This window comes from Sarcophilus harrisii, chromosome 1 (genome assembly GCF_902635505.1).
Source record: "Sarcophilus harrisii chromosome 1, mSarHar1.11, whole genome shotgun sequence".
NCBI lineage: Eukaryota > Metazoa > Chordata > Mammalia > Dasyuromorphia > Dasyuridae > Sarcophilus > Sarcophilus harrisii.
Genome location: NC_045426.1, coordinates 637,960,639 through 637,985,507, shown reverse-complemented (window position 1 = coordinate 637,985,507; position 24,869 = coordinate 637,960,639). Strand labels below are relative to the sequence as shown.

The following is a 24,869-nucleotide window of genomic DNA, read 5'->3' as shown; positions in this document are numbered from 1 at the left end:
CCCATGACTGTTGATGTTAATTAAACCCTTGGGAGTTGTTAATTAAATCCAGGAGAGTTGATTAGATCAACAAGGGAGAGAATATAGGGAAAGAAATGAAGGGAGCCCAAGACAAATTTTGCTCATATATACTGAGAAGAAAAATAATGATGAGCCAGTAAAAGAGATGAGAAGCAATAGTGCTGGAGAGAGCAGAAGAGTTGGGGAAGCAATGGGATAAGGGAAGTGGCAAAGGAGCTGGGGTGAAGAGAGACAGAATCCAGGGAAAGTGGGAAATGGGTGGTTACTAGTGGCAGAAAGTTCAGAGAGGTCAAGGACCATGCAGTTAAAAGATGACTGATCACTTCAGAAAATCCATTTTCAGCTGAGTAATGAGGTTGGAAACCAGAATGATTGAGGAAAGTCTGGGAAGTAAGAAAATGGGGGTCATGACATAAATGATGCTCTGAGTTTGGTTCTGAAAGGGAGAAGAACTAGAGGAGGGTGTTTGGAAGGCTAATAGGGTCAAAACAAAGGATTTTTAAGGATGGGGAATGTTTGTAGGCATTAGGGAGGGAGCTGTTAATAGAGAGAGACTGAAGATAAGAGGAAGGAAATGATGATGGTAGTCTCTAAGAGGAGATGGGAAGGGACAAGCTCAAAGGAATAGATGAAAGGTTGGTCATTGCAAGAAGAAATTTTTTTCATTGAAAATTGGAATAAAAAGGGAGAGAACAGCAGATGGTGAAGAGAGATTTTGAGGGAGGCAATAGGAGAGAATCAGCTTGGGACAAATAGCCTCAGATTTCTCAATCAAGAAAGAGGTGAGGTTCTCTGCTAAATAGGAGAGCCTCTATGAGGCTGAGGAAGAGGGGGGAAAGTTTAGAATAGTCATAGGGACGGGTGTGATGAGGAGGCAAACCAGATGACATAAAATGATTGTTGACTCTAGGAAGGACTCAAGGGAGATAGAACATAAATTTGTGGGGAACCTAGGACGTATGTATGTTCAGCTTTTTCCAGAAAATAAAAAAAATAATAATTACAATGATGATTCAGCTGGTTTTCAATTGTGTCCAACCCTCTATAGCCCCATTTGGAATCTTCTTGGCAATGATACTGGAGTGGTTTGACATTTTCTTCTCGAGTTCATTTTATAGATAAGGAAACTGAGACAAACAGAGTTAAGTAACCTGCCTGGGTCACACAGCTAGGAAATGTATGAGACTAAATTTGAACTTCCAAAGATAAGCCTTCCTGACTCCAGGCCTGGCACTGCACCATCTAGCCTCCCATATGAAGATGACAACCAGCATTTATATAGTACTTTTAGGACAAAGTACTTTACATATATTTTTCCATTTTATCTTCAAAACATCTCTATAAGTGAGGTGCTATTATTATCCCTATTTTGCAGAAAAGGAAACTTAGCCCAAGAAGTGCTGACTTATTCAGTATCACATTTTCACTATGTGTTTGAGAAAACTTGAATTCAGACCTTGCTAACTCCAAAGCCAGTGCCCAATTTCTCATTCTATCTTTCTTTCTTCTTTCCTTCCTTCCCTCCCTTCTTTCTTTCCTTCCTTCCCTCTTTCCTTTCTTCTTCCTTCCCTCTCTCTCCCCCTTCTCTCTTCCTTCTCATCCCTCCTTTCTCTTTCTTAATTCCTTTTTCTTCCTTTTTTTCTTCTTTCTTCACTTCCTCCCTTTTTTCCTTCCTTCCTTTCTGTCTCTTTCTTTTTGTTTCTCCCCTTTCTCTTTTTTCTTTCTTTCTTTCTTTTCTTTTCTTTTCTTTTTTTTTTTTTTTGAAGCAACTGGGGTTAAGTGCCGACCAGGATCACACTTCTAGTAAGTGTTTGAGGCTAGATTTGAACTCAGAAAAATGAGTCTTCTCAATTTCAGACCTGCACCACAATTCTTGGATTATTATAACAGTCTGCTGTTTGGTTTCCCTATTTCACATGTTAATTCATCCTCTCCTCAACTGTCAGAATGATTTTCCTAAAATACCGTTCTGACCACATTGTCCCTTAAAGGATTGGTACATGGTAGAGAAGTTAAATAAACCTTATTATTATTATCATCAAGGTTTTGCCTTAGAAGGAGTGAAGGTGATGGTTGTGAGAGTTGATGAACTTGGATATCGGGGTTTCAAAGGAATATCAATATCTTACATAAGGATTGTGAAGAATCTGGAGGGTAAGAAAATGGAAGTCATGATATGAATGGTGCTTTTCTGGAAGTTAGTTCTGAAAGGAACTCTGTATGTATCTATCTAGCTGTCTCCCTATATATGTATATGTGTATATATATATATATATATATATATATATATATATATATATGTATATATATGTGTGTGTGTGTATGTATATACATACATGCATATCTTTATATCTAGATCCATATATATGTATTGTCTTTATCTATATATATCTGTATCTTTTATCAATCTATCCATCAATTTCTTTTCTCTCTCATCTATTTCATATCTCTATCATCTGTTCATTTATATCTAACTATTCATCCTTCTATCTGTATGTCTGTCTCACTGTCCATCTATTCATCTATCTATCTGTCTGTCTATCCATCTATCTATCTATCTATCTATCATCTATCTCCCTTTTCTGTGTGTATGTGTGTGTGTCTTTCCATATGTCTATATGTATCTCTCTATGTCTGTGTCTCTCTGTCTCTCTCTTTCTTGCAATGGAAGAAAAGATTGTGAGTCAGGTTCTGAACTCCTTGAGAAAGCTGAGGAAATTATCTGGAGACTACTAGATAATTGGAACAGTAATAACTCCCATTTCAACAGTGATTTAAGATTTCATTGCACTTTCTTCACAATACCTTGTAAGCTAGATAAGTAGGTATTATCCCTATTTTGCAATGGGGAAATAGTCTCAGAGGTCACACAGCAATTAAGAGTACATGGCTGGTACCACTCTACATCTCCAAATTTCCCTTTTCTTCCTCTCCCTCACACATCCTACCCACAAACCACAAAGATTAGAACTCTGTTAGGCTTTCATATCCTTCTCTGTAAAATGAAACTAATAATTCTTACACTACCGGTCTCACAGAGTTATCCTAAGGAAAACGTTTTGTAAATGTTAAAACAAAACAGAAATGGGAATTGTTATTTTCACTATTAATAGATATTTACTGGGCTGAATTCAATTTAGTCCTTTCAACTGCCACAGTGATTTTCCTAAAGTGTGAGTATTAGCATATTACTCTCTTAATAATTTCCAGTAGGTCCCTATTATCTTCATAATCTCTCTCTTTTTAATCTTCTTAGATTTTATCCCCCTCCATGCATTCTACAAGCTTCAATAGGTTACTTGTTTTCATTGGAACATGACTTCCATAAATGGAATTACTTTTATTATTATTATCATTGTAGCAATTATTATTATTATTATTATTGTTATTATTACTATTTTCTCCCTTCTCTGTGACTTTGTCACTGGCTGCCCCCCATACCCAAGATGTTCTCTTTCTTCATCCCAGTCTTTTGGAATCACAGATTTTCTTCAGGACTCAGCTCCAATTCCATTTCCTCCTGTGGAAAGTCTCTTCCAGTTTCCTCCGTCACCCCCAGCTGCTGGGTATTTTCCCCTCTGAAATCAATTCCCAACCCTTTGTATATATTTCATATGTCTGTAGTTATTTACATGGTGTCTCCCATTAGAAAGAAGGCTTAGCTCTTTGGGAACAGAGACTATTTTTTCTTTTTTCTGTATTGTTGGGGTTTAGCCCAGCACCTGGTATATACAAAACAAATAATGCTTGTTGACTGACTGAATTAAACTCTCTTCTATGGTTTCATGTCCCTCCCCAAACTGGCTACCCTTCCTAGAGCTTCCCAAATATTAAAGATAGAATAGACTTTAGGGATGAACTAATCTAATCCTTGGATTTTTGTGGAAAAGGATATCAAGTCCAGAGAGGGGAATGTGCTTGAGTGAAGATTACACAGTGAATTTTTTGATAGAGCAGAGACGGAATGCCAGTACTCCTGATGCCCAGCCTGGGGCTCCATGGAGCATACTAGGCTTTAAGCTCTTGGCTCTTAGACAAGGTCACTGACCTTACTCTCTGCAACAGGTGGTTCCTTCTCTTTCTCCTTCTCTGCGTGCTGCAGCTTGCGGTTCAGGTCCTGGAACATGTCCTGGTGGCGTTTCCGGGTGTGCATTATTTTCTGGGGAAAGGGGGAAATATTTACAACAAGGCATAATGGAGAGAGAAATTAATGATTACCCTGGAGTTCCTATCGGTTTCAGAAACACTGGCTTTCAAGTCCTAGGGTTATGGCTAGGTGCCTAGTCATATCTGGCCTGAAGCTGCATTCAATTTCCCTTACTGATGCAGTAGGGGACCCTTCAAATATCAATCAGAACTCTCTGGGACTCAATTTATCCACAAGGGAATTCTCAGAAAACAGGTCTCATTAGATTTGGTTTACAAGTTAGAGTCAGGGTTCATAAAGTTATAAAGGTAGAATAATAATAGCTAGCATTTATATACTGCTTTAAAATTTACAAAATGCTGTACATATATTAGTTAATTTGATCTTCATAATAATGACAATAGATAACATTTATTTAGCACCTGCTATGTGCCAGGCACTGTGCTGAGCACTTTGCAATTATTATCTCATGTGATCCTCACAACAGCACTGTGAGATAGGAGCTATTCTTATCTCCATTTTACAGATGAGGAAATTGAGGATGACAGAGGCAAAGTGACTGCCTACTTTCAGGCTTCCACGGATTTCTTCAAGTTCCAAGAGAACTACATTTTCACCAGAAAACTTTCCTCAACTCCTCTAATTTCCAGTGGTTAATTACTTTCTACTTATCCTGTATATTGCTTGCTTTGTATATATTTGCAAGTTGTCTCTCACATTAGATTGAAGGCTCTTTGAGGACAGGACTATCTCTTTTTGAATTCCCAACACTTAGCACAGTGCTTGGCACATAGTAGGTGATTAATAAATGTTTATTGAATGGCTTAATGCCATTCAACTAATAGGTATCTGAGAGGATTTAAACTCAGGATTTCCTATCTCCAGATCCAGCCTCTCTTGACTCTCAGATGAAATACTATTTATAAAGTGCTTAGTGCAGTGTCTGACACTTAGTAGGTCCTAAATAAATGCTTATTTCCACCCCCTACTTTCCCTTGACTGTGTCTTTTAACTGTCTCAAAAAGGATCTTAGCAGCCATCCATGCCCATCTTTCCATAAAAAAGAATCCCCACTTTAACACATTAATCTAGTGTTTGTTTGAAAACTTCCAGTAAAGGGCAGCTCACTACCTTCCATGGCAATCCAACATATTTTGGATTATCTTAAATTTAGGAACTTTTTCTTAATATCAAGCCTAAATTTGCTTCTTTGTAATATCTACTCCTTTCTCCCTAGTTCTCTCCCTCAAGGGATTAGAACAAGTCTAATCAGATGAGGAAACTGATGTAGAAGTTAGGGGTCACACAGCTAGTAAGAATCTGAGGCTGGATTTGAATTCAGTTCTTCCTGACTCTATGCTGTATCTATTGTATCACCTACCTGCCTCTTTAAGGCAGCTATCATTTATGTCTGTTAGAAGTCTTCTCCCAGCTAAACCTCCTCAAGTCTTTCAACTAATCTTTATGTGGCAGATTTGACGTCTCTTAACATTCTATCTGATCTACTTCAAATTCTCTTTGACTTAACAATGCCTCCGCTAAATTGTAGCTTCTAAAACCAAACAGAATTCCCCAAATGTAAGTCTGAATTCAGCTTTAAAAACTTTCTAGTTGAGTGACTCTGGGCAAGTCAATTACCCTCAAATCACTTCAGTTTCCTCATCTATGAAATGGGAATAATTACAGTACCCACCTTCCACGATTGTTGTGAAGAGCAAATGAGAAGCTTATAGAAGCTTTTGCAAACTTTAAAGTGCTATAGAAATACTAGCTATTATTCAGCATGGGAGAGGAGTGGAGAACCATCCACTCCCTATTCCTTCAAACTATGCCTTCCAGTGCAATGCAAGAGCACAATACTTTTATGTTATTATTTTTGACTGTCACATCACACTTTTACTAAATCATGCTGAGCCTGCAGCCCCCAGATAGGCTCCAGATCTTTTTTTTACACAGACTTCTGTCAAGTCATACTTTCCCCATGTTAGACTTGTGAATAAACTAGCAAGGTCAGAGATCCTTCCCTATTTCTCAGAAAATTTCTCTATCAAACCATGGATACCCCAGAGACAGTGACCTTTCCTCCCCTTCAAGCAGGGGAATGCTGAGGACAAGAGAAAGACATGCAGAGAGTGAAAGAGACACCCACCTCAAAATCCAGCTCTGCATACCGAGATTTCCTCCTCTGTGAAGATAAGGAAGAGAAAGCTCAGTGGGAATTTGCAAATTACTCTTAAAACATGCATGAATTTTTTTACCAGCTCCATTCCTTGGTTCCCCTTCAATTCTAACATCATTGCCTTTTCCTCCTTCCTTCCTCTTGAGGGGGCTGATCTAAAGTGTTGCAGGAGGCCCCCGGATCACACACTTCTCCCCTTCACCCCCAAACTGCTTGAAATTCCATTATTATTGCTCCTGGCCCTCATGTTGAAATGGGGATAAAACCAAAGGTACTATCACAGTCTCAGTGCCAACGAGTTGTTCAGAATCTTTTCTGAACACAGTTTTGGATGTAGGTGGAAAGACATCGAAGGGGAATAAAGTCCATGGCAGGGAACTGGGAAGGTGGGGAGGGGATTATAATAAGAAAGCAGTAGAAACTCTTATGAAATAGAAGTCAGGCAGGGAGAAGAAAAGGGCAGCTAGAAGGCTCAGTGGATAGAGCACTAGGTCTGGAGTCAGGAAGTTCTGAGTTCATATTTAGCCTTTGACACTCACTTAGCTGTGGGTTGCTGGGCAAGTCATGTATCCTTAATCCACTGGGGAAAAAATGGAAACAACAACAAACCACTCCAGTAACTTTGCCAAGAATGGCCCATGGACAGTATGGTCCACAGGATCAAAAAGAGTTGGACATATCTGAATGACAGTAAAGGAAAACTAAAGTAGGAACAATGCAAGATATGTTACCTTAATACTGTGCTACAATAGGGAAGAAAACAGCATTTATTAAGCACCTACTATATGCCAGGCATTATGCTAAGTGATTTATACATATTATCACGTTGATATTATTATGTTCCCCTTTTTACAGATGAGGAAATTGAGGCAACTGCCTTAGTAAAAGAAAGGGGAATAATGCAAAATATCTCATCTCAATATGCTACAATAGGGAAAGGAACAGCCAAGCACCTACTATGTGCTAGGCATTATTGCTAAGTGCCTTACAAATATTATCTCATCAGTATTGTCATGTTCCCCTTTCTACAGGTGAGGAAATTGAGGCACAGTTTGACGTTAATGATTTGCTCAGGATCATCCAGGCAGCATGTGTCTGAGACTGGATTTGAACTCATGTCTTTCTGATTAGAGGCTCAGCTCTGTATGTATCCAGTGTGCCACCTAGCTGCCTGAAGGAGGTACCATGATAGAAACTAGCTCTAGACTGTGTTCCTTTGCCTCTTGTTTGAAAGTATAGCTCCAAGTTGCCCCCTAGCTCTGTATTATCAGCATAGCAGCTAAGGGAGAAATATCATATGGGCTTAATTATATGCCACTTTGCAGGAAGAAAAGAAAAAGGTAGGAAGGCATTGAAAGAAATGGGGGAAAGAAAAAGAGAGGAAGAAAAGGAGGAGAAAGAGAAAGAAGGGGAAAGAGGAGAAGAGAAAAGAGAAAGGAAAAGGAAAGGAGAAGAAGGGGAAAGAGAAGGGATAAAGGAAAGAGGAAGAAGAAAGAGAGGAAGAAGGGGAAAGGAAAGAAGAAGGGAAAAGGAGAAGAGGAAAAGGAAATGGGAAAAGGGAAAGAGAAGAGGAAGAAGAAAGGAAAAAGGAAAGAGAAGGGGAAGGAGAAGAGGAAGAGGAAAGGGGAAAGAGAAAGAGGATGAAGGGAAAAGGAAAGTGGAAGGAGAAGAAGAGAAAGTGGAAAAGAAAAAAGGGGAAAGAGAAGAGTAAGGATAAAAGAAAAGGGAAGGAAAAAGAGAGGGAGAAGGGGAAAAGAGAAGAGGAAAAGGAAAGGAGAAGAGGAAGAGGAAAAGAAAGGAAAAGGAGAAGAGGAAGAGGAAAAGAAAGGAAAAGGAGAAGAGGAAGAGAAGAAAGGAAAAGGAGAAGAGAAAGGGAATAAGGAAGGATAAAGAAGAAGAAAAAGAAGGGGAAAGAAGAAGAGTAAAGGAAAGGGGAAGAAGAAAGAAAAGGGGAAGAAGAAGAGAAGAAGAGGAAGGAGACAAGAAAAAGGAAGAAGGGGAAAGGAAAGGGGAAGGAGGAGGGGGAAAAGGAGAAAGAAAAAGATAAGGGAAAGAGAAAGGAAAAAAGAAGAGGAAAGAAAAGGGAAAGAGAAACTGGTTGATATTAAGCCTTACTAAGGCTACTAATCAGTGCCCTTTTTATATTATATAGCAGACCTCTCCTCTCTCCAGGCCATCATGTAGACAGCTGCCAAAATAATCTTCCTAAATAAAAAATGTGTGTGATCATGTTTGTCTCTAGGTCAAATGATTGCATTGGTTCCATCTACATTAGTGGTTCTTAAACTTTTTGATGTCAAGACCCCTTTATGGTCTTAAAAATTGATGAGGATACTCCAAATACCTTTTGTTTAAATTAAAATGGCATAATATTATTATGAAATAACTTTTGACGGGAATGAAATAACTTGACTGGAAATGGCCTCTGCACCCCACTTTGAGAACCTCTGATCTACAGAATAACTTAAAATCTCCTGCATCTGGCCTTTCAAGCCCTCCACCTGGCTCCTACTCCTATTTCTGGACTTTCTTCACTCTTTTTTCCCTTCTAAATCTCTCCTAGTCAACTAAAGCAGACACTCTCTGGCACTTCCCAATCTAATTTGTCCTCTCCTGCCCAATGAAGGCTACTGCTGCCAAACCTGAGAGACAGTTTCCTCTGCCTCTCTTCCTCCTGACATCCTTATCTTCCTTCAGAGCCCTGTATATCTTCTCCACGAAGTCTTCCCTGATCCCCACAGCTGAAAGCTGATTCCCCTCTTCAGACCATGTCAGTACACTTTTTCTAGATTGCTGCTTCTCTTCTTTGGCATACGTTATACCTCGGAGGATCTTTATTTGATTATATGTTATACTTCCCCATTTGCCTGTGATTTCTCTAAGGGCAGCGCAATGTAATTTATGTGTGTATGTGACTGTGTGTGTGATTTATTAAGTATCTACTACATGTCAGACACTGCTAAAACTTGAGATAAAAAGAAAAGTTAAAAAAAAAATATTTTCCCTGTTCTCAAGAAGTTCAGTCTAATCACTAATGAAGTTCCTGAAAAAATTCCACTAATTCCTCTAAAATGTGATTTCTAATGTTTGAATACAAAGTGCTAAGTACAATACTTTACAATTTGTGTCATACCAATATATATATATATATATATATATATATATATATATACACATATAGATACAAATATCTGTCAAACAGCAATGTGTAATATATATATATATATATATATATCTTTTAGTATATATATCAATACCTATTTGCAAAATGTTTAATTAATTTCCATTTTATTTAAAAGGTTTTTCATGCTGGGAGGACAGCCTACATTGGGCCCAATTATAGTATATTATACTTGAAGGAATATCGGGCACTCACCTCCAGGGAGCTCATGGAGAGCGTGGAGACAGTCTCGCCCTTGTTCACGACCCCCGTGGGTGCCCCTTCGCTGCTAGGCTCACCTAGGTTACTGGGGTGCGGCTCTGGGGCCAGGCTGTGAGGGGCTGGGGGTGGGGGAAGGGGCTGCTGCTGAGGTGGCGGTGGGGCTGAGGGTGGGGCTGGGGGCTGTGCAGGAGTCAGGGATGGGGCCTGGGCCTCAGGACATGAGGCTGGCTCTCGGGGTGGGCTCTTCACCCCATAGCCTGAGTCAGCTGCCATGTTGAGATGGATGAGGCGGGTCTGGGGCATGTGGTCAATGTTGATGCTGTATTTCCCCTCTTCCTTGGGGGGCTTGGCCCGGAGGGTGGCGGTGTTGGTGGGCAGGATCACATAGCTGGTGTCCAGCACCTTCTCCTGGGCCCGGCTCAGCTCAGAGTCCAGCTTCTTAAAGATGTCCCCATCGCAGATATAGATGGACTTGGGGGTCTTGTCTTTCTTAAGCGTCAGCGTGTGATTGGCAAACTCACCCAGGTTGACCCCGCCCAGATAGTGGGGTGACCCCTGAAGGTGCATCTTGGACACATTGGTGGGAAGACTGTTAAAGTTAGAAGGAGTCTTGGGATGATTGAGTTTCAGTTTCTCCTCATCCTGAATGGAGGGGCGCTTCAGGGTCCCCGTGATAGTTGAGGTCCTGCAGGCCGTGATATCCTTGTTCAACACTGCAGAAAGGGAGATACAAAGCAGAAGGGAACTCAGGACTATCCCTTTCTGTGAGACCGCAGGGTCACTCACACATTCATGCTCCCTCCCCAGCCCCCCGGGCCAGCTGGGACAGCCCCACTCCAATGGGGGTCTGGGTCTCTGCTCTGTGTGGGATGGACCATGAATGGTCTGGAGGCCTCAAACTCAAACAGAAACAGATCCCTAAAGGTCATCTATTAATTTAGAGAACCACAAATTAGCATTACTTCTGTTATTCTACATTTTTATTTATTTTGTTAAACATGTTCCAATTACATTTTAATCTAGTTCAGCTTCATTTAAACAATAGATTTGAAACCTCTGGGAAAGGGCATTGTATGGCTCTGGACTCTTTTCTTATCTGACATAAGCACACTGTGCCACTCTAACAGAGATAATCAAATAGGCTGTTTTGCTACCTTCTCCTAGGTGGTCTGTGACCCTTAAAGATACTAATTAGTTAACAAAACAGATCATACAAAAAGGCAATTATTTGATTTGCCATTCTCTGCATCCATGTAAAATGATTTTATTTTTCCTTAGGAAAAATGATTATTATTGGAGGCAGAGCCAAGAGAGCCGAGCAAAATCAGAAAATGGTTACTATGAAAAATCAGGGTCATCTTTGGGAAAAATAAGGCTCAGGAAAGGGAAGCTGCAGGGGAAAGGATTTGGCTCATATGAAAAAATTGTGTAACAATCAGTTCTGTCCCACAATACCTCCCTCTGGTGGATAGCAATGTTCACTGTGATACCTTACATAGTAAAAATGTCCCTCTCTGATGCACTGCTCATAAAATAATATGTGGTTATCACTGCTTAATGTTTTTCTTTTTATTAAACCATGTGGTACATAAGGACAGGGAACCCATCTCATCTGAACTCTGTATCAATTCCAGCATTAAATAATGGTGTGAATACAGTAATATATGAGTTGGATTGTGTTTGATAAATGAATGGGCAGTGAGCACCCTATTCCCGAAGGTATTCTAGCGAGTGAAGGCTGAAAGAACTTGCCAGGGATGTTTTGATGGGGTTCCTATTCAGTCATAGTTTGGTTTATGTGCCTAAAAGGTTTCATTCAGATTTGACATCTTGTGATACTGTATCTATCTTGTGATACTGTGTCTACTGCATGGACAAGTTGAGAAATCTCCAAACCAATTTACTCCTAAGCACTTACTCAAATAGGAAATGAGAAGGCACTCCTAAAGCCAGTGGGTTTAGTTGCTTGCTTTCAGGTATATGACCTGAGCAGGCAGTCATCTATTCAAATGAATCACAAAATCTCAGATCCAGAAATGACCTGGGAGGTCATATTCCCAAATTTCAACTATTGGCCAGAATGATAGAACTGAGATTGATTTTTTTTAAAGTGGTAAAGGAAGGAAAGGATAGGAAATAAGATTGATTCTAACTCAATATAAGGAAATACCTCATTTAAAAATGGAACTGGATGCTTCTGAACTTAGTAGGGATAATAGGATAATCACTGAGATCACATAGTATCTGAGTTTTGGAGTGCTATCTAGACCAGGGCTTCTTAAGCTTTTTCTGCACACAATTCCTTTTTGTCAGAGAATTTTTTTACATGACCCTAGGTCTATAAGTCTATAGGTATATAACATGGATATGGCAACTCAAACATCATAGTTGCTTGACCCTCACATTCATTTACAAGACCCCATATGGGGTCATGACCCACATTTTAAGAGGCTGGGATCTAGACCAACCTGTGGCTGAATAAGGTACCTAAATACTCTTTGAGATTTATCCAAGGTCTGGAGTTTGGTGATTGAAATATTTAAGACTATCGCCACAGTCCAGGTGATACACTTTACAGACATGCTTGTAGATTATTTCAGCGAGATGGAGGAGAGGGTGTCATGAGCTCTTGGCTTGTTTCCCTTTGAGAGAAAAGAGGTGACCAAAGTCACTTCTAGTTACCTAGCTAATGATGAATTGGGGGAATTATTCCTTTAAATGCCCTCCAGGTTGAAAGGGGTAGCTACCATGAACTACCAATTTTCTAAGAAATTTGGGAATATTATGCATTGAGATCTCTGAGATAAGAGGTAAGGATTACTTGATCCAGGAAGTAAGGCTAATGGATACCAGTGGCATTCTCTGAATTTCATTTTAGACGGGCTATCTGAAATTGGATGACACTGATCCACAATAGCAGAAGTTCATAGGATGCAGAACTTAAGAGGACATTGTAGGTCACCTAGTCCAATCCATACATTTTACAAGAAAGTAAACTGAAGCAAGAGATATTAAGTGACTTGCCCAACAGCACAGAGGCAACAAATAGAAGACTTGAACTCAGGTCTTCTGACAGGAAGTTCAAGATCCTTTCCATTTTAACTTAAGTCCTTTCCCTGATTTTTCTCAGTTGGTTTCCATTAAAGCCTTTAAAATGATAGTATTCTCATTTTATAGTGGATGAAACTGAGGTATAAATGACTAAAAAGATTTATTATTGATTACACAATGAAGTGGATAGAACATTGGATTTGAAGTCCAGAAGATCTGAATTCAAATCCTGCCTTAAACACTTCCTATGTGACTTTGGAGAAGTCACTTAACTGTGTTTGCCTCGGTTTTCTCATCTGTGAAATGAAGATAATAATAGCACCTACTTCCAGTATTGTTGTAAAGATCAAATAAGATAACATTTGTAAAGTACTTAGCATAGTGCTTGGCACATAGTAGGTGCTTATTAAATGGTTGCCTCAGTTTTCTCACCTATCAAATGAAGATAATAATAGCACCTATTTCCAAAATTGTTTTGAGGATCAAATAAGATAATATTTGTAAAGTGCTTAGCATAGTGCCTGGCACATAGTAGCGGCTTACTAAATGATTGCTGGAAAAAAGGCACCTTATAAACTTTAAAGTACTACATTATTATTATTACCAGGAAAACATTATCATGCCATGATCCTGCAAATTAATGCTGGTATTGATCAGGTTATGATTTTTCCCTAGTACCAATTATTATTTGGTAGGATAACTTAACTTAAGGACTTAAGATAGAATTGGGAATGTTGATCCAAAGACCCTATCCTGATTGGCCAACTTTCATTGTCCTCAGAGTATTTTCAGACTTAGGGGAGTCCAGGCCAGTTTGGAGAGTGGGACCCAGATCCAGGGCAGTACAAACAATATGAACACATACACAAAGACACAGACACACAAGCACATCTACTCTTTGTTTCTTGCAGGAACCCCAACTTGTGCAGGTGGCAAGGTCCAGGCTGCAAAAAAAAAGCATTAAATTGCAGGCAAAGAGGTCCGAGGTAAAGTGAAGGAAAAAGGACAAGATCTGGAGCCAGGCCCTAGAAGGTGGGTCTGCTGATATCAAATAACTCAACACAAGAGGTCAGGAAAAGAGATGCTAAAAGAATTGCTCAAAGGGGAAAGGAAAAGCTAGGGCCTGGGGACTGAGGGTGGGGGGTTGCCTTAAAGTCAGCAATCCATTTTACTGGACGGTAACTGGGTCAGTGAAGGCCACTGACCTTGGTGAGAGTGACTGGATATTAACATGGACATCAGACTATACTGAGTAAATTTGATCCTCCTGGAGGGGAATGTATGTCAATGAGGATCAATCAGAGCTTAGTCATCAAAGTCAAAGGGTGTTCAACCAGAAGGGCTCAGTCATGTCCCTTTTCAAAAATTAGGGGAGCAAGGAAGAGTAGGGATAGGGCTTCAGTCATTCCATAGATCGGGGCAGTGAGGTGGCACAGTGGATAGAGCACCAGCCCTGAAGTCAGGAGGATCTGAATTCAAATCTGGTCTCAGACATTTAACACTTTCCAGCTATGTGACTCTGGGCAAGTCACTTAACCCCAATTGCCTCAGCAAAATAATAATGATGATGATGATGATTATAATACCATAGGTCAATGTCTAGATCATTGACAATCTTTCTAAGACTTTTCTACAATCTTCATAAGATTATGGAATTTAGAATTGGAAAAGACTTTATAGGTTACTATGTCTAAGACCCTCATTTTCTGTTAGGGAAAGGGAGAAGGGGTGGGACCAGGGTCTGAGGGTCAGTGGGGCCACATGGCCCATTCTGGAAGAAGGAGGAGAGTCTAGTGGAGTTGGGAACAAGAGCTTGGACTTTTAATGAGCAGGATCTGCATCTTATCCCTGAGAAGGGTTTTCTGACAATAGAGCTTGTGGCTGCCCTTTAGCCTCAAGGCTCCCCAAGGGCAGAAATCTAGAAGAGGAAGCTCAACTTTATTATTATGAGCTCAATTGCTCTTTTTACTCTGTCATACCTACCAACAAGGTACCTTCTATACTTGGCATCTCATTTTCTACACAGGTTCTATGATCCTTTCTAACTCTTGAATACACCTTCTATACCCCTAAAACTGCCTGCTGGCTAAGGACATATGACTTAAGCCACAGGCTGAAAAAAAGAATTTCCCTTTTCAGCCCAGATTCAACTATCAGACAGGTAGGAAAAACCTGCAAAGGAGAAATCCAGATTCCCAGTGACAGATAAAAGGCAGCTTATTTACATGGGAGGGAAAGGCAAAGAGGGAAAGGCTTAATAGGGAAATCCCAGAGTATGTGGGAACAGGAAGGGAGCTTTGGGAGCCTGTCTCTTAAAATGGAGGAAAAGAACATTTTGGTGAAGAAGAAGCAAAATCACTATGAGAAATCTTCTCTTCTGAACCATATTCTGGGGTATGGGAACAGGAACAGGAACTCTCTGAGGGCGAGATCTGGATCTTATTAGCATCTTCTCCCTGAAAAGAGGAGTTCCCTGATGACAGAGATTGTAGCTTTTCTTTAGACTCAGCATCCCCTAAAGGCAGAAAATGTACCCTCTTCCAGTTTGAATTTCCTAGAGGTGAGCCTGGGTCTTCCCTTTCTTTTCTATATATCTTCCTGTTCAGCTCTTAGCAATGTCCACAGAAAATACACATCATTAGGTGCCAATGGACTTTACTGCCCTCCCCTGGCTTAACACTTGAGAAAACAGCCTCCCTTCATTCCTGAAGTGTAGACATGAAGAATTATGAGCTGTCCAGGGACACAGGGGATGGGGGGGATAAAAAAAGACTTGGGCACTGGAGAAAGAATTTCCTTCACTTGCTCTGAAGCAAAACCAAATTAACCCCTATCAGACAGGGAAGAAGAGGCTAAAGGATATGGCAGCAGCCCAGCCCGAGTCCAGAAGCAGGGAGCTAGAAGGAGACAAAAGGCATAAACACCTATATACAGATACATGCACCCTTTCTACCCCCTCCCACAGCCCACACAGATTCTGCACAAACAAGGACATGAAGTAAAGAGAAAGCCAAGGCGGACCCCCAAATGCAGGTCCCTTGTTGATTTCTCACCTGTCAGGTGCTCACCTGATCTACAGGCCATATCCACATCCTTCTCAAAATCAGTCTGAAAGACAGAGAGGAGAGCCCAGGGTGAATGGGGAGGGGGTGTAGGGGGGTCATCCTAAATAACCATCAGAAATTCCTTTTGTGCAGAAAACCCTAGGCTCCAAGGTACTTCACTTAGAACACAAATTTTCTGAGATGATTGGTGTATTATTATTGCTTTTTTTGGTTTAGAATAGAAAAATCCAGGTGTGTGAACACTTGCCACTTTCTCTCTTACACATTACATCCTTCCACATCATTTGATGGTCTAGTCATAATGGCTTATTTGCTCTTGCTCATAAATGATGCTTCATCTTCCATCACCTTTTTATCCTGGCCATCCATTATCTTTGGAATTTTTTCTCTCTTCTCCTTTAGCTTTTGCACTCTCTGGCTGCCTTCAAGATTCAAAACTACCTTCAACACAAATAACCTGTGAGAGCCCTCTCTCTTTAACTGCCTTGTATTTATTGATTTTGTATCTACACTGAATAGATACAATATAGATATCTGTACATGTTTTCTCCCCTGTTAGAAAGTAAGCTTCTTGAGGAGATGGATTGTTTCACTTTTGTATTGGTCTGGCACATAGTAGGCCCTTAATAAATGCTTGTTGATTGAAAAATCTATAATGTATAGTCGCAGGCAGTTACCTGAGGGGATTGAAAGATTAAAAGACTTCTCCAGTCACATAGCCAGTATGTGTTAGAGACAGGACTCACTATTCTACTGCTCTCTACCATTAACTCCATTTAAAAACAACATAACTTATTCTTACAGGGGACATGACTTGACTAAAGTCACAAAATAAATATCAGGGGCAGGATAATGAACCCAGGCATTTTCACTCCAATTTAATTTTGCTTTTCATAGGTACAGTAAAATACATTGCACAAGAATTATGATGCCCATTTGACAGATGAAGAGACTGAGGTTTAGAGGCAAAAATAACTTGCCAAGAGTCACATAACCTGTAAAGATATGATCCAGGACTAAAACCCAGGCCTTTGGATGGCCAGACTGATGCTATTTTAAATATACTATGATAGTGCATTGGATATGGAGACAGATAAGACCTGAATTTGAATCATGCTTCACATCCTTACCAATTATATGACCCAGGACAAGTCATTTAACTTCTTTGATGCTTAATTTTCTCATCTGTCAAATGGGCATAATAATAGCATCTACCTCCCAGAGCTGTTATGAGGATCAAATGAGATAACTACATAAAGAGCTTTGCAAATCTTCAAGCAATATCTATCTACTTCCCCCCTCCTTCTCTATTTATCTCCCCTTTTCTCCCTCCTTCTCTCTCTCTCTCTCTCTCTGTCTCTCTCTCCCTCTGTATATATACATTTAATATACAAATGTATATATCTACATATATAAACATCTATGTATATCTATATCTATCAGTCTATATCTCTATATATTAATATCTATTTATATCTATATCTATCTATATCCATTCATCTATCTATGCCATTATCATGTCTATTAATATCTATATCTTTATACATCTTTGTATAGCTATATCTATCTATCTATATATATCTACTAATATCTATATCCATTCATCTATCTATGCCATTATCATGTCTATTGATATCTATATCTTTATATATCTTTATATAGCTATATCTAAATAGATATATTTATCTATCTATATCTACATATATCAATATCTATGTATATCTATCTATCTATCTCTACATATATTAATATCTACTTATATCTGTATCTATATACATATATATCCATTCATCTATCTTTGCTATTATTATATCTATCAATATCTATATCTTTATATATCTTTGTATATCTATATCTATTTATCTGTCTATACATAAATTAATATTTACTTATATCTATATCTATATCTATATCCATTCATCTATGCCATTATGTCTATCAATATCTATATCTTTATATATCTTTGTATATCTATATCTATTTATCTGTCTATATCTATCCGTATCTGTATCTGTATATTATATCTGTATATATCTATGCATAGCTATACCTATCTATCTATAGCTATGTCTATAGCTATAGCAATATCTATGTATATCTATATATCTATCTATATCGACATATATTAATATCTACTTATATCTGTATCTATATATGTATCCATTCATCTATCTATGCCATTATTATGTCTATCAATATCTATATCTTTATATATCTTTGTATATCTATATCTATTTGTCTATACATAAATTAATATTTACTTATATCTATATCTATATCCATTCATCTATGCCATTATGTCTATCAATATCTATATCTTTTTATATCTTTGTATATCTATATCTATTTATCTGTCTATATCTATCTGTATCTGTATCTGTATATTATATCTGTATATATCTATGCATAGCTATACCTATCTATCTATAGCTATGTCTATAGCTATAGCAATATCTATGTATATCTATATCTATTTATCTGTCTATACATAAATTAATATTTACTTATGTCTATATCTATGATATTTATATCCATCCATCTATGCCATTATGTCTATCAATATCTATATATTTATATATCTTTGTATATCTATATCTATTTATCTGTCTATATCTACATATATCAATAATTATATATATCTACATCTGTATATAGGTATATTTATATCTGTCTATATCCACATGTCAATATTTATGTATATCTATATATATCTAAATATATCTATATCCATTTATTTATCTGTCATTATTATATCTATCAATGGATGACAAAAAGAAATATTCTCCCTTTCTTCTAGTCTTTCCCTAAACCTGTGCTTATTTCTCTTTTATTAAACTGATCATATTAATTTGAATCAGAGTTACCACTATCCAAATCTTATTCTTTGATCATATTGTATACTCCATGAGGGAGGAGACCGGTATCTTCAAGAAGAGACTAGATAATCACTTGTTGTGGAGGGAGGAGAAATTCAAATGCCCCCTTCTTACCATGAAGCATACTGTGATGAACAACCTCCCTCTCACTACTCAAGTTCAGTATCTCCATCTCTGTCTGTTTATCTCTCCAGTATCTCTGACTCTCTCTCTATTTGTCTCTCTTCTGAGTTTCCCATAGTCCTGAGTCTCATCTTCTCTTAGACACTAATCCCAATGTGGTTTATACAAGAAGAAGGAAGGCTGGGTGGCCTTTGGAGAGCTTCTTTTTCTAAGCACCAGTCTTCCTCTGGTATAACCATAAGATGAGGGGGCTGGATCAGAGGCACCTCTGGTTTTTAAAATTCTTTCTTGGTTTTTTTAAGCTCAACACCTATGATTCTATCATTGCCTAGAATTACTGACCCTGTAAATTAACAGGAAAAGCCAGGGGGGCTCCAACTTGAAAACAACAAAAAAGGGACATAAGTTTAATTGAGGTTTGAGAGAGATGATTTAATTGTTGTACGCAACCAGGTAACTCCTACTGAAGTACCTCTTTGATCCAAGGCAATCCAACAACTACTCTGCAATGTCTGGTCCTAAGGAATGGCTTGGAACACATAAAAGTTAAATGATTGTTTTAGGATCACACAGCCAATATGAAGTGGCATTTGAACCCAAGTCCTTCAGAATCTGAGACTGGCAAAGCTTGGATGAAAATCCTAAACTTCCAACTCAAGTGAGCTAAGGATAGAAAAGAGATTTCTGAGTCCTGAGCCCCAGGCAGGGGAACAGAATAGAAGGGGACTATCCTAACATCCAGATAATATCCCATCTAGAAGAAGTCTACATCTATTTTTCATGAAGGCTCTGCTATCTTATCTAGGCCCTCAGGCTTATAAACACAGTCTGAGAGAGCTGGGAAGGATCTGAGTCCATCTAATCCTACAGAAGAATCCTCCTCAAAACAGTCCTAACCTAACAAGTGGTTATCCAACTTCTCCTTCAAGACCTCCAATGACAGCAAAATCAATACTTCTTAGGTGTGCACATTTCACTCTGGGGCAGTTCTAATTCTTAAGAATGTCTTTTTTTTCCCCTCACATTTGAGCCTAAGTTTGCTTCTCTGTAACTGCACCTACTGCATCTAGTTCTGTCTGTGGGGTCAAGCAAAAGAAGTTTAATCTCTCTGCCACAAAGTGGCCTTTGGTTATTCAAATATAATCTCATACCACCCCTAAGTCATTTCTCGGCCAGGCCAAATATCCCATTTCCAACTAAGGAAGCCTGTTGAATTGGCTGCCGCTGCTGTTTGATAATGAAAGTTTCTATTTCTGTGACAGAATAAAGGTTTACAAAATACTTGTGAGATAGATAGGTATTACAAATATGATTTATCCTCATTTTTAAAATGAGAAAAGTGAGCAACTGAGACCCCCATGACTCTGTGACCCCCAGGCTCAGCTGGGGTTAGGGGCCATGAAGGCACTGGGTCCTACCATAAGCTGTGCATGGCCATTCTGAAAAGATCCCCCTGAGTCACCGTTGCCTTCCTCCTGACGATCTACCACCCGACACTTCACAGCATCCTGGACCTGGGGAAAAAGAGAGCATCAAGTGGTCATGGAGAGTGCTACACCAACCAAAAATACAATGTCAACAACAATCAAATCCTCATCATCGCAAAATTGGTACACCCAACACCTGTCTGCAGGGGGCTGCCAATCTTGAAGAAGTCTGAGATTTCCATAAATTGGGAGATTGGGAATAAACTTACCTGCTGAAGGGAATTACAGAGAATAAATAATAACAGCTCCTAGTTAAAGAGTTCTTTAAGTTTTACAAAGTACCTCTCTCGTAGCAGCCCTTCTGAGATAGGCAGTGCTATTATAATTTCCACTTTACAGATGAGGAAAATTGAGGCAGAGTTAGCTGTGCTGTAATAAGAAGGCACTATAAGAGATCTCTAGCCTCAGGGGCCCATCTTCCTTCTCTCTGGGATTCAGAATTAGTATCTGCTTGGTTGACAATCCTTTCTTTCCTCCCCTATTCTCAATCCATGTCAGCTCAACTTTTTCTGTCCCCCATTCAGATCCTCCTTTGCCCTCCTGGTCCTGATGTATGTTCTGAAAGCCCCATGCTATTGTTTGCAAACTTTATCCTAGATCTGTTCATTTCACACTATTTCCAACTTTAGCTCTTTAAAGAAACTGAAACCCCTCTAGAAGACACCGCATCTCTCTATCACTAAAAACTTTTTTGTTCACGACTTCCAACACATTGGAATATGAAAAAGCACAATAGGCATTCAGTGTTCCTTATCCCTTTGCTATCATCATTCAGAATGAAGTTCACTCAATCTGTCAAAATCTTCTGATCTAGATTCTTGCTAAACTCATCCTTCCTAGAACATTCTTCCTACTTTCTGAAGAAGTTCACTATTTGGCTCAATTTTAACCTTCTTGTTAAACCCTGACCTCACATCTGAAACTACAGAATGTGCATTGATATGCCTTTGACACTCTAACCTCTCAGTTCATAAGCCTTCTTTTTTCCCATGACCTATATAATAAGGATGGTCACATCTAAGATATCACTATTAACCACAACTTTGCCATATCTATGACCTTCAATTCCAAAGTTCTTTCCCCTGATATCAACCTCCTATTCTTCTATCTCACATGTCTGACTCTTCCTCTGATATCTCCCTATTGTACCATCACTTGCTATACTCCTGACCCTATGATTGAACAGTTCAGATATTCTCTAAATTAGTGCTCATCCAACACAGGTAACCTTTTCTATCCCCTGACTCCTTTTACAGTTCTTCTATGTATATTGTCTTCCTCGATTAGATTATAAGCTCCTTGAACACAAGGACTGTCTGACTTCCTTATATTTGGATCCTGGTGCTTACCAATGCATGGCAACAGTAAACGTGAAAGTAAATGACCTGTTTACCTATCTATCTATATTGATCTATACCTATATTTATCCAATATCTATCTCTACTTCTTATTTTTCTCCATTTTTATCTAATCATCTCTCTTATCTGTCTATGTATCTATCATCTATCTACCCATTTGTCTATTGTTTATAATAGGAACTGAACAATGTTTTTCAAATTGAACTGAAATCGAGGAAATTATGTACATTCACAAATTAAGAAAAAAAAAGCAATCAGCTCAAGTGAAGGGGATTGGCTGTTAAAAAAAAGAATCAATTGTCCTGGAGGGGAGTGTATGTGTCAATGAAATCATGGAAGTAATACTAGATTGAGGTTGCAAGAGAATATTGTGAACTAGTTAGAGTAGAATAAGCAGAAAATAGATTCATATGATCATGGGATCACAGGTTTAGAATTGGGAGGAACCTTAGTGGGTCATTCAGTCTAACTTCATCATGGGCTGACAATGAGGATTATTTCTATAGTACTATGCTGAACCTCAAGATGATTATGGGGTGAAGAGCTGGGAGAGACCTCATTGACAGTAGGTCCAATGGCCTCTTCTTATAAAGGGGGAAATGAGCAGGGTGAAGTGTCTTACCCAACATGCCATGAGTAGCTGAGAATCTGAGCCTAGGCCCTGACATCAAGTTCACCTCACTTTAATATTCCCCATCTTGGGGCAAGTGGTTAAAACTCAAGCCTTCCTTGAATTTCACTTCACTCCGATAATAGCTCTTTAAGCATTTATGGAGTTAGTTTTTATTATGTTCACCTCAACTTGTTGCTATATTCTTTTTCCAGTGTAGGTCACTGGCCATAGTACTTGTCATCTGTACTATAGATTTTAATCACTTAAAATCTCATAATCTTAGGATGAAGGAACCCTAAAATATAGAATGTCAAAGCCAGGATGGGTTTTGGACCATAGAATGGAATGTCAAAAATGGAAGGGGATTTAGAATGTGGAATGTCAAAGTTGGATCTTGGAACACAGAAAATTAGCATGGAGAGGAACGTGTATAGAACATTTAATTCACCTGCCTCAGTTTCCAGACAGGAACCCATAACCCAGAAAGGAAAATGGTGATATGGAGTAAGATCATAACAGCCAGGCCAGGATGCCATCAGTATTTGGTCTCTGGACCATAGACTTCTGGAAGCCAGGCCATAATTCCCCTTCTCTCTCAGTGCTTAGGTTGGACTGGCTAGCCAAGGCTTTGTGAATTCAGTGCATATGGCTGAGTGTGTAGTGCATCCCTAGGAGATGGCCCACCTCACGCCGGAGGATGCAATGTACCATCACGATGACAAAACCCTCCAAGGAGTCGAAGACGGCAAAGAGGATCTGGAAGAGGGCAGAGCGCCGATCAGTGACAGCCAGGACGGCAGACATCCAGGTGAGGGCCAGAAGAGGCAGCACCACACAGGAGCTCCATAGAGAGGCCCTGCAGGAAGGATGGCAGAGAGGAGGGTTAGATAAGAGGCTGATAATGTCTGTACCCATCATAGGGAGGAAGGAAGTTCCCACAGCTTGGGCTTCCCACCTCCTGACTCCCACTGCCCACCATCTGCCCAGGAGGAGAGCCCCAAGGGAAGTTGGGAAAGCCCAAGAACCAACCAGAGACAAGAGGTAATCTGGGAATGCTTCTGGAGCTCATAAGAGAAAGCATGGAGAAGGTTGTCCAATCTACAGGTCTTGTTCTTCAAAGAACAAATAGGAAAAGCCTGGATAAGCAGACTTTTTGACCACCCAATTTCAGCAAAGAGATGGGAGAGAAAAGGAGACTCTCTGGTGCTGTTAGAGGATTAAGTTTGTTTGGGGAACAGGATAACCCCCCACCCTGGGCCCTCCAACCTTCCTCCCTTGTGGCATTTGTCTCTCTGTCTCTCTCCATGTGTTTTTACTCATAACAGCTTCTCTCTCTCCCTGTTTCTGTCTCAGCCTTCTGATCTCTCTTCTCACTCAGCTTCTGTTTCTCTATCTCTGTCTCATTGTTGGTTTCTCTCTGCATTGTTCTTCTGGACCCACCTCTGTTTTATTCTCTTCCAGTTTCTTACCTTCCTTCTCTCTCTTTGGGTCTCTGTCTGTCTTTTTCATTTATCTCTACTTCTCTCTATGTTTGTTATTCTGTCTTATTTCATCTCTGGTTCTGGACCTATCTCTCTGGTTTTTAAATTTTTCTTTTCCCTTGTGTCTCTTTTGGTCATTCTTGGTCAAAAAGAACTTTCTAATCATGAAACTTTCCTCCTCTTTTTCCCTGAATCTCTCCATGGGAAACCTCTTGGAGATTCATCAGCTGAGTCTGGGCAATGTGAAGTTGGGACTCGCCCTGAACTCTCCATTGCTCCTTTCTTCTAGGTTCCCAAGTTCTTCAATGAAATTGGGGAATAGCTAGGTAGAGGAACCTAGGGGCCAGTCCCACAGGAGGTCTCTGACTGTAACTAGGCAACAGCAGGGTCTTCTCTCATGTTACCATGGTGATCAGAACCTTTCAAATACTAGCAGGACCTAGGGAATGTGGAACGAGATATTTTGGGAAAGAAGGGAGCAAAAATTGTTTTTTTCACTTCCCCAAAGTCCTCCATCAAGGGAGGATGGGCTCAGATCTTGTAGGACAAGATGGCCAAACTTCACTCCAGGGATTTGGGTTTAGTTATGCAGAATCCAGGAATAAAAGAGTCAATATGAAACCTGGCAAATGTTGTCCAATCACAAGCCATCTTCCCCCAAGGAAAGGAATGCCAGGATCCTCAAGGAGTGAAAAATGGGTCCTGACCTCCAGCTCCCTTCCCATTCTCCTTGACACCAAATATCCTCAGAAAATAGGTACTGGTTCCATCTTTTTAGAATGCAGATTTTTCAATCTTTCTCCTGAAGAAGAGTCCTCAAACATCAACTCCCTTCCCATTTTGGGAGCTGTGCTAAATAAATAAAGCATATGCATTATGTGACCATCTATAGTCTCTTGACCTTTTTCCTTAGGAAATTTTAGGTTTGTTTTTGGGCATATCCCTTCTTTTCTTTCTTGTTAGAGCTAATTAGAAATTTGGATTTGGTTTTTCTCCTGGAGAATTACTCTTATTTTTCTCTGCTTATTTGCAATATGCCCGTTTTTCAGATATATAGTTAGAGCAGAGAAAGAGAATGCAGAGAAG

General features: G+C 39.4%; 1 protein-coding gene across 5 annotated transcripts in view; it reads right to left on the bottom strand.

Annotated features, from left to right (window-relative positions):
* Nucleotides 1-24,869, bottom strand: part of ADGRB1 (adhesion G protein-coupled receptor B1) — a 264,233-nt gene that overhangs the window by 3,862 nt on the left and 235,502 nt on the right. For 3 of the 5 annotated variants that reach the window (XM_031947288.1, XM_031947291.1, XM_031947289.1), the window contains 6 exons: nucleotides 22,987-23,158; nucleotides 20,263-20,358; nucleotides 15,834-15,888; nucleotides 9,724-10,442; nucleotides 6,318-6,353; nucleotides 4,070-4,180 (listed from right to left, as the gene is read on the bottom strand). In XM_031947288.1, coding sequence (XP_031803148.1) covers nucleotides 4,070-4,180; nucleotides 6,318-6,353; nucleotides 9,724-10,442; nucleotides 15,834-15,888; nucleotides 20,263-20,358; nucleotides 22,987-23,158 — 1,189 coding nt within the window. The remainder of the gene's footprint in view (nucleotides 1-4,069; nucleotides 4,181-6,317; nucleotides 6,354-9,723; nucleotides 10,443-15,833; nucleotides 15,889-20,262; nucleotides 20,359-22,986; nucleotides 23,159-24,869) is intronic. The other 2 variants (XM_031947290.1, XM_031947292.1) reach the window with 1 other exon arrangement.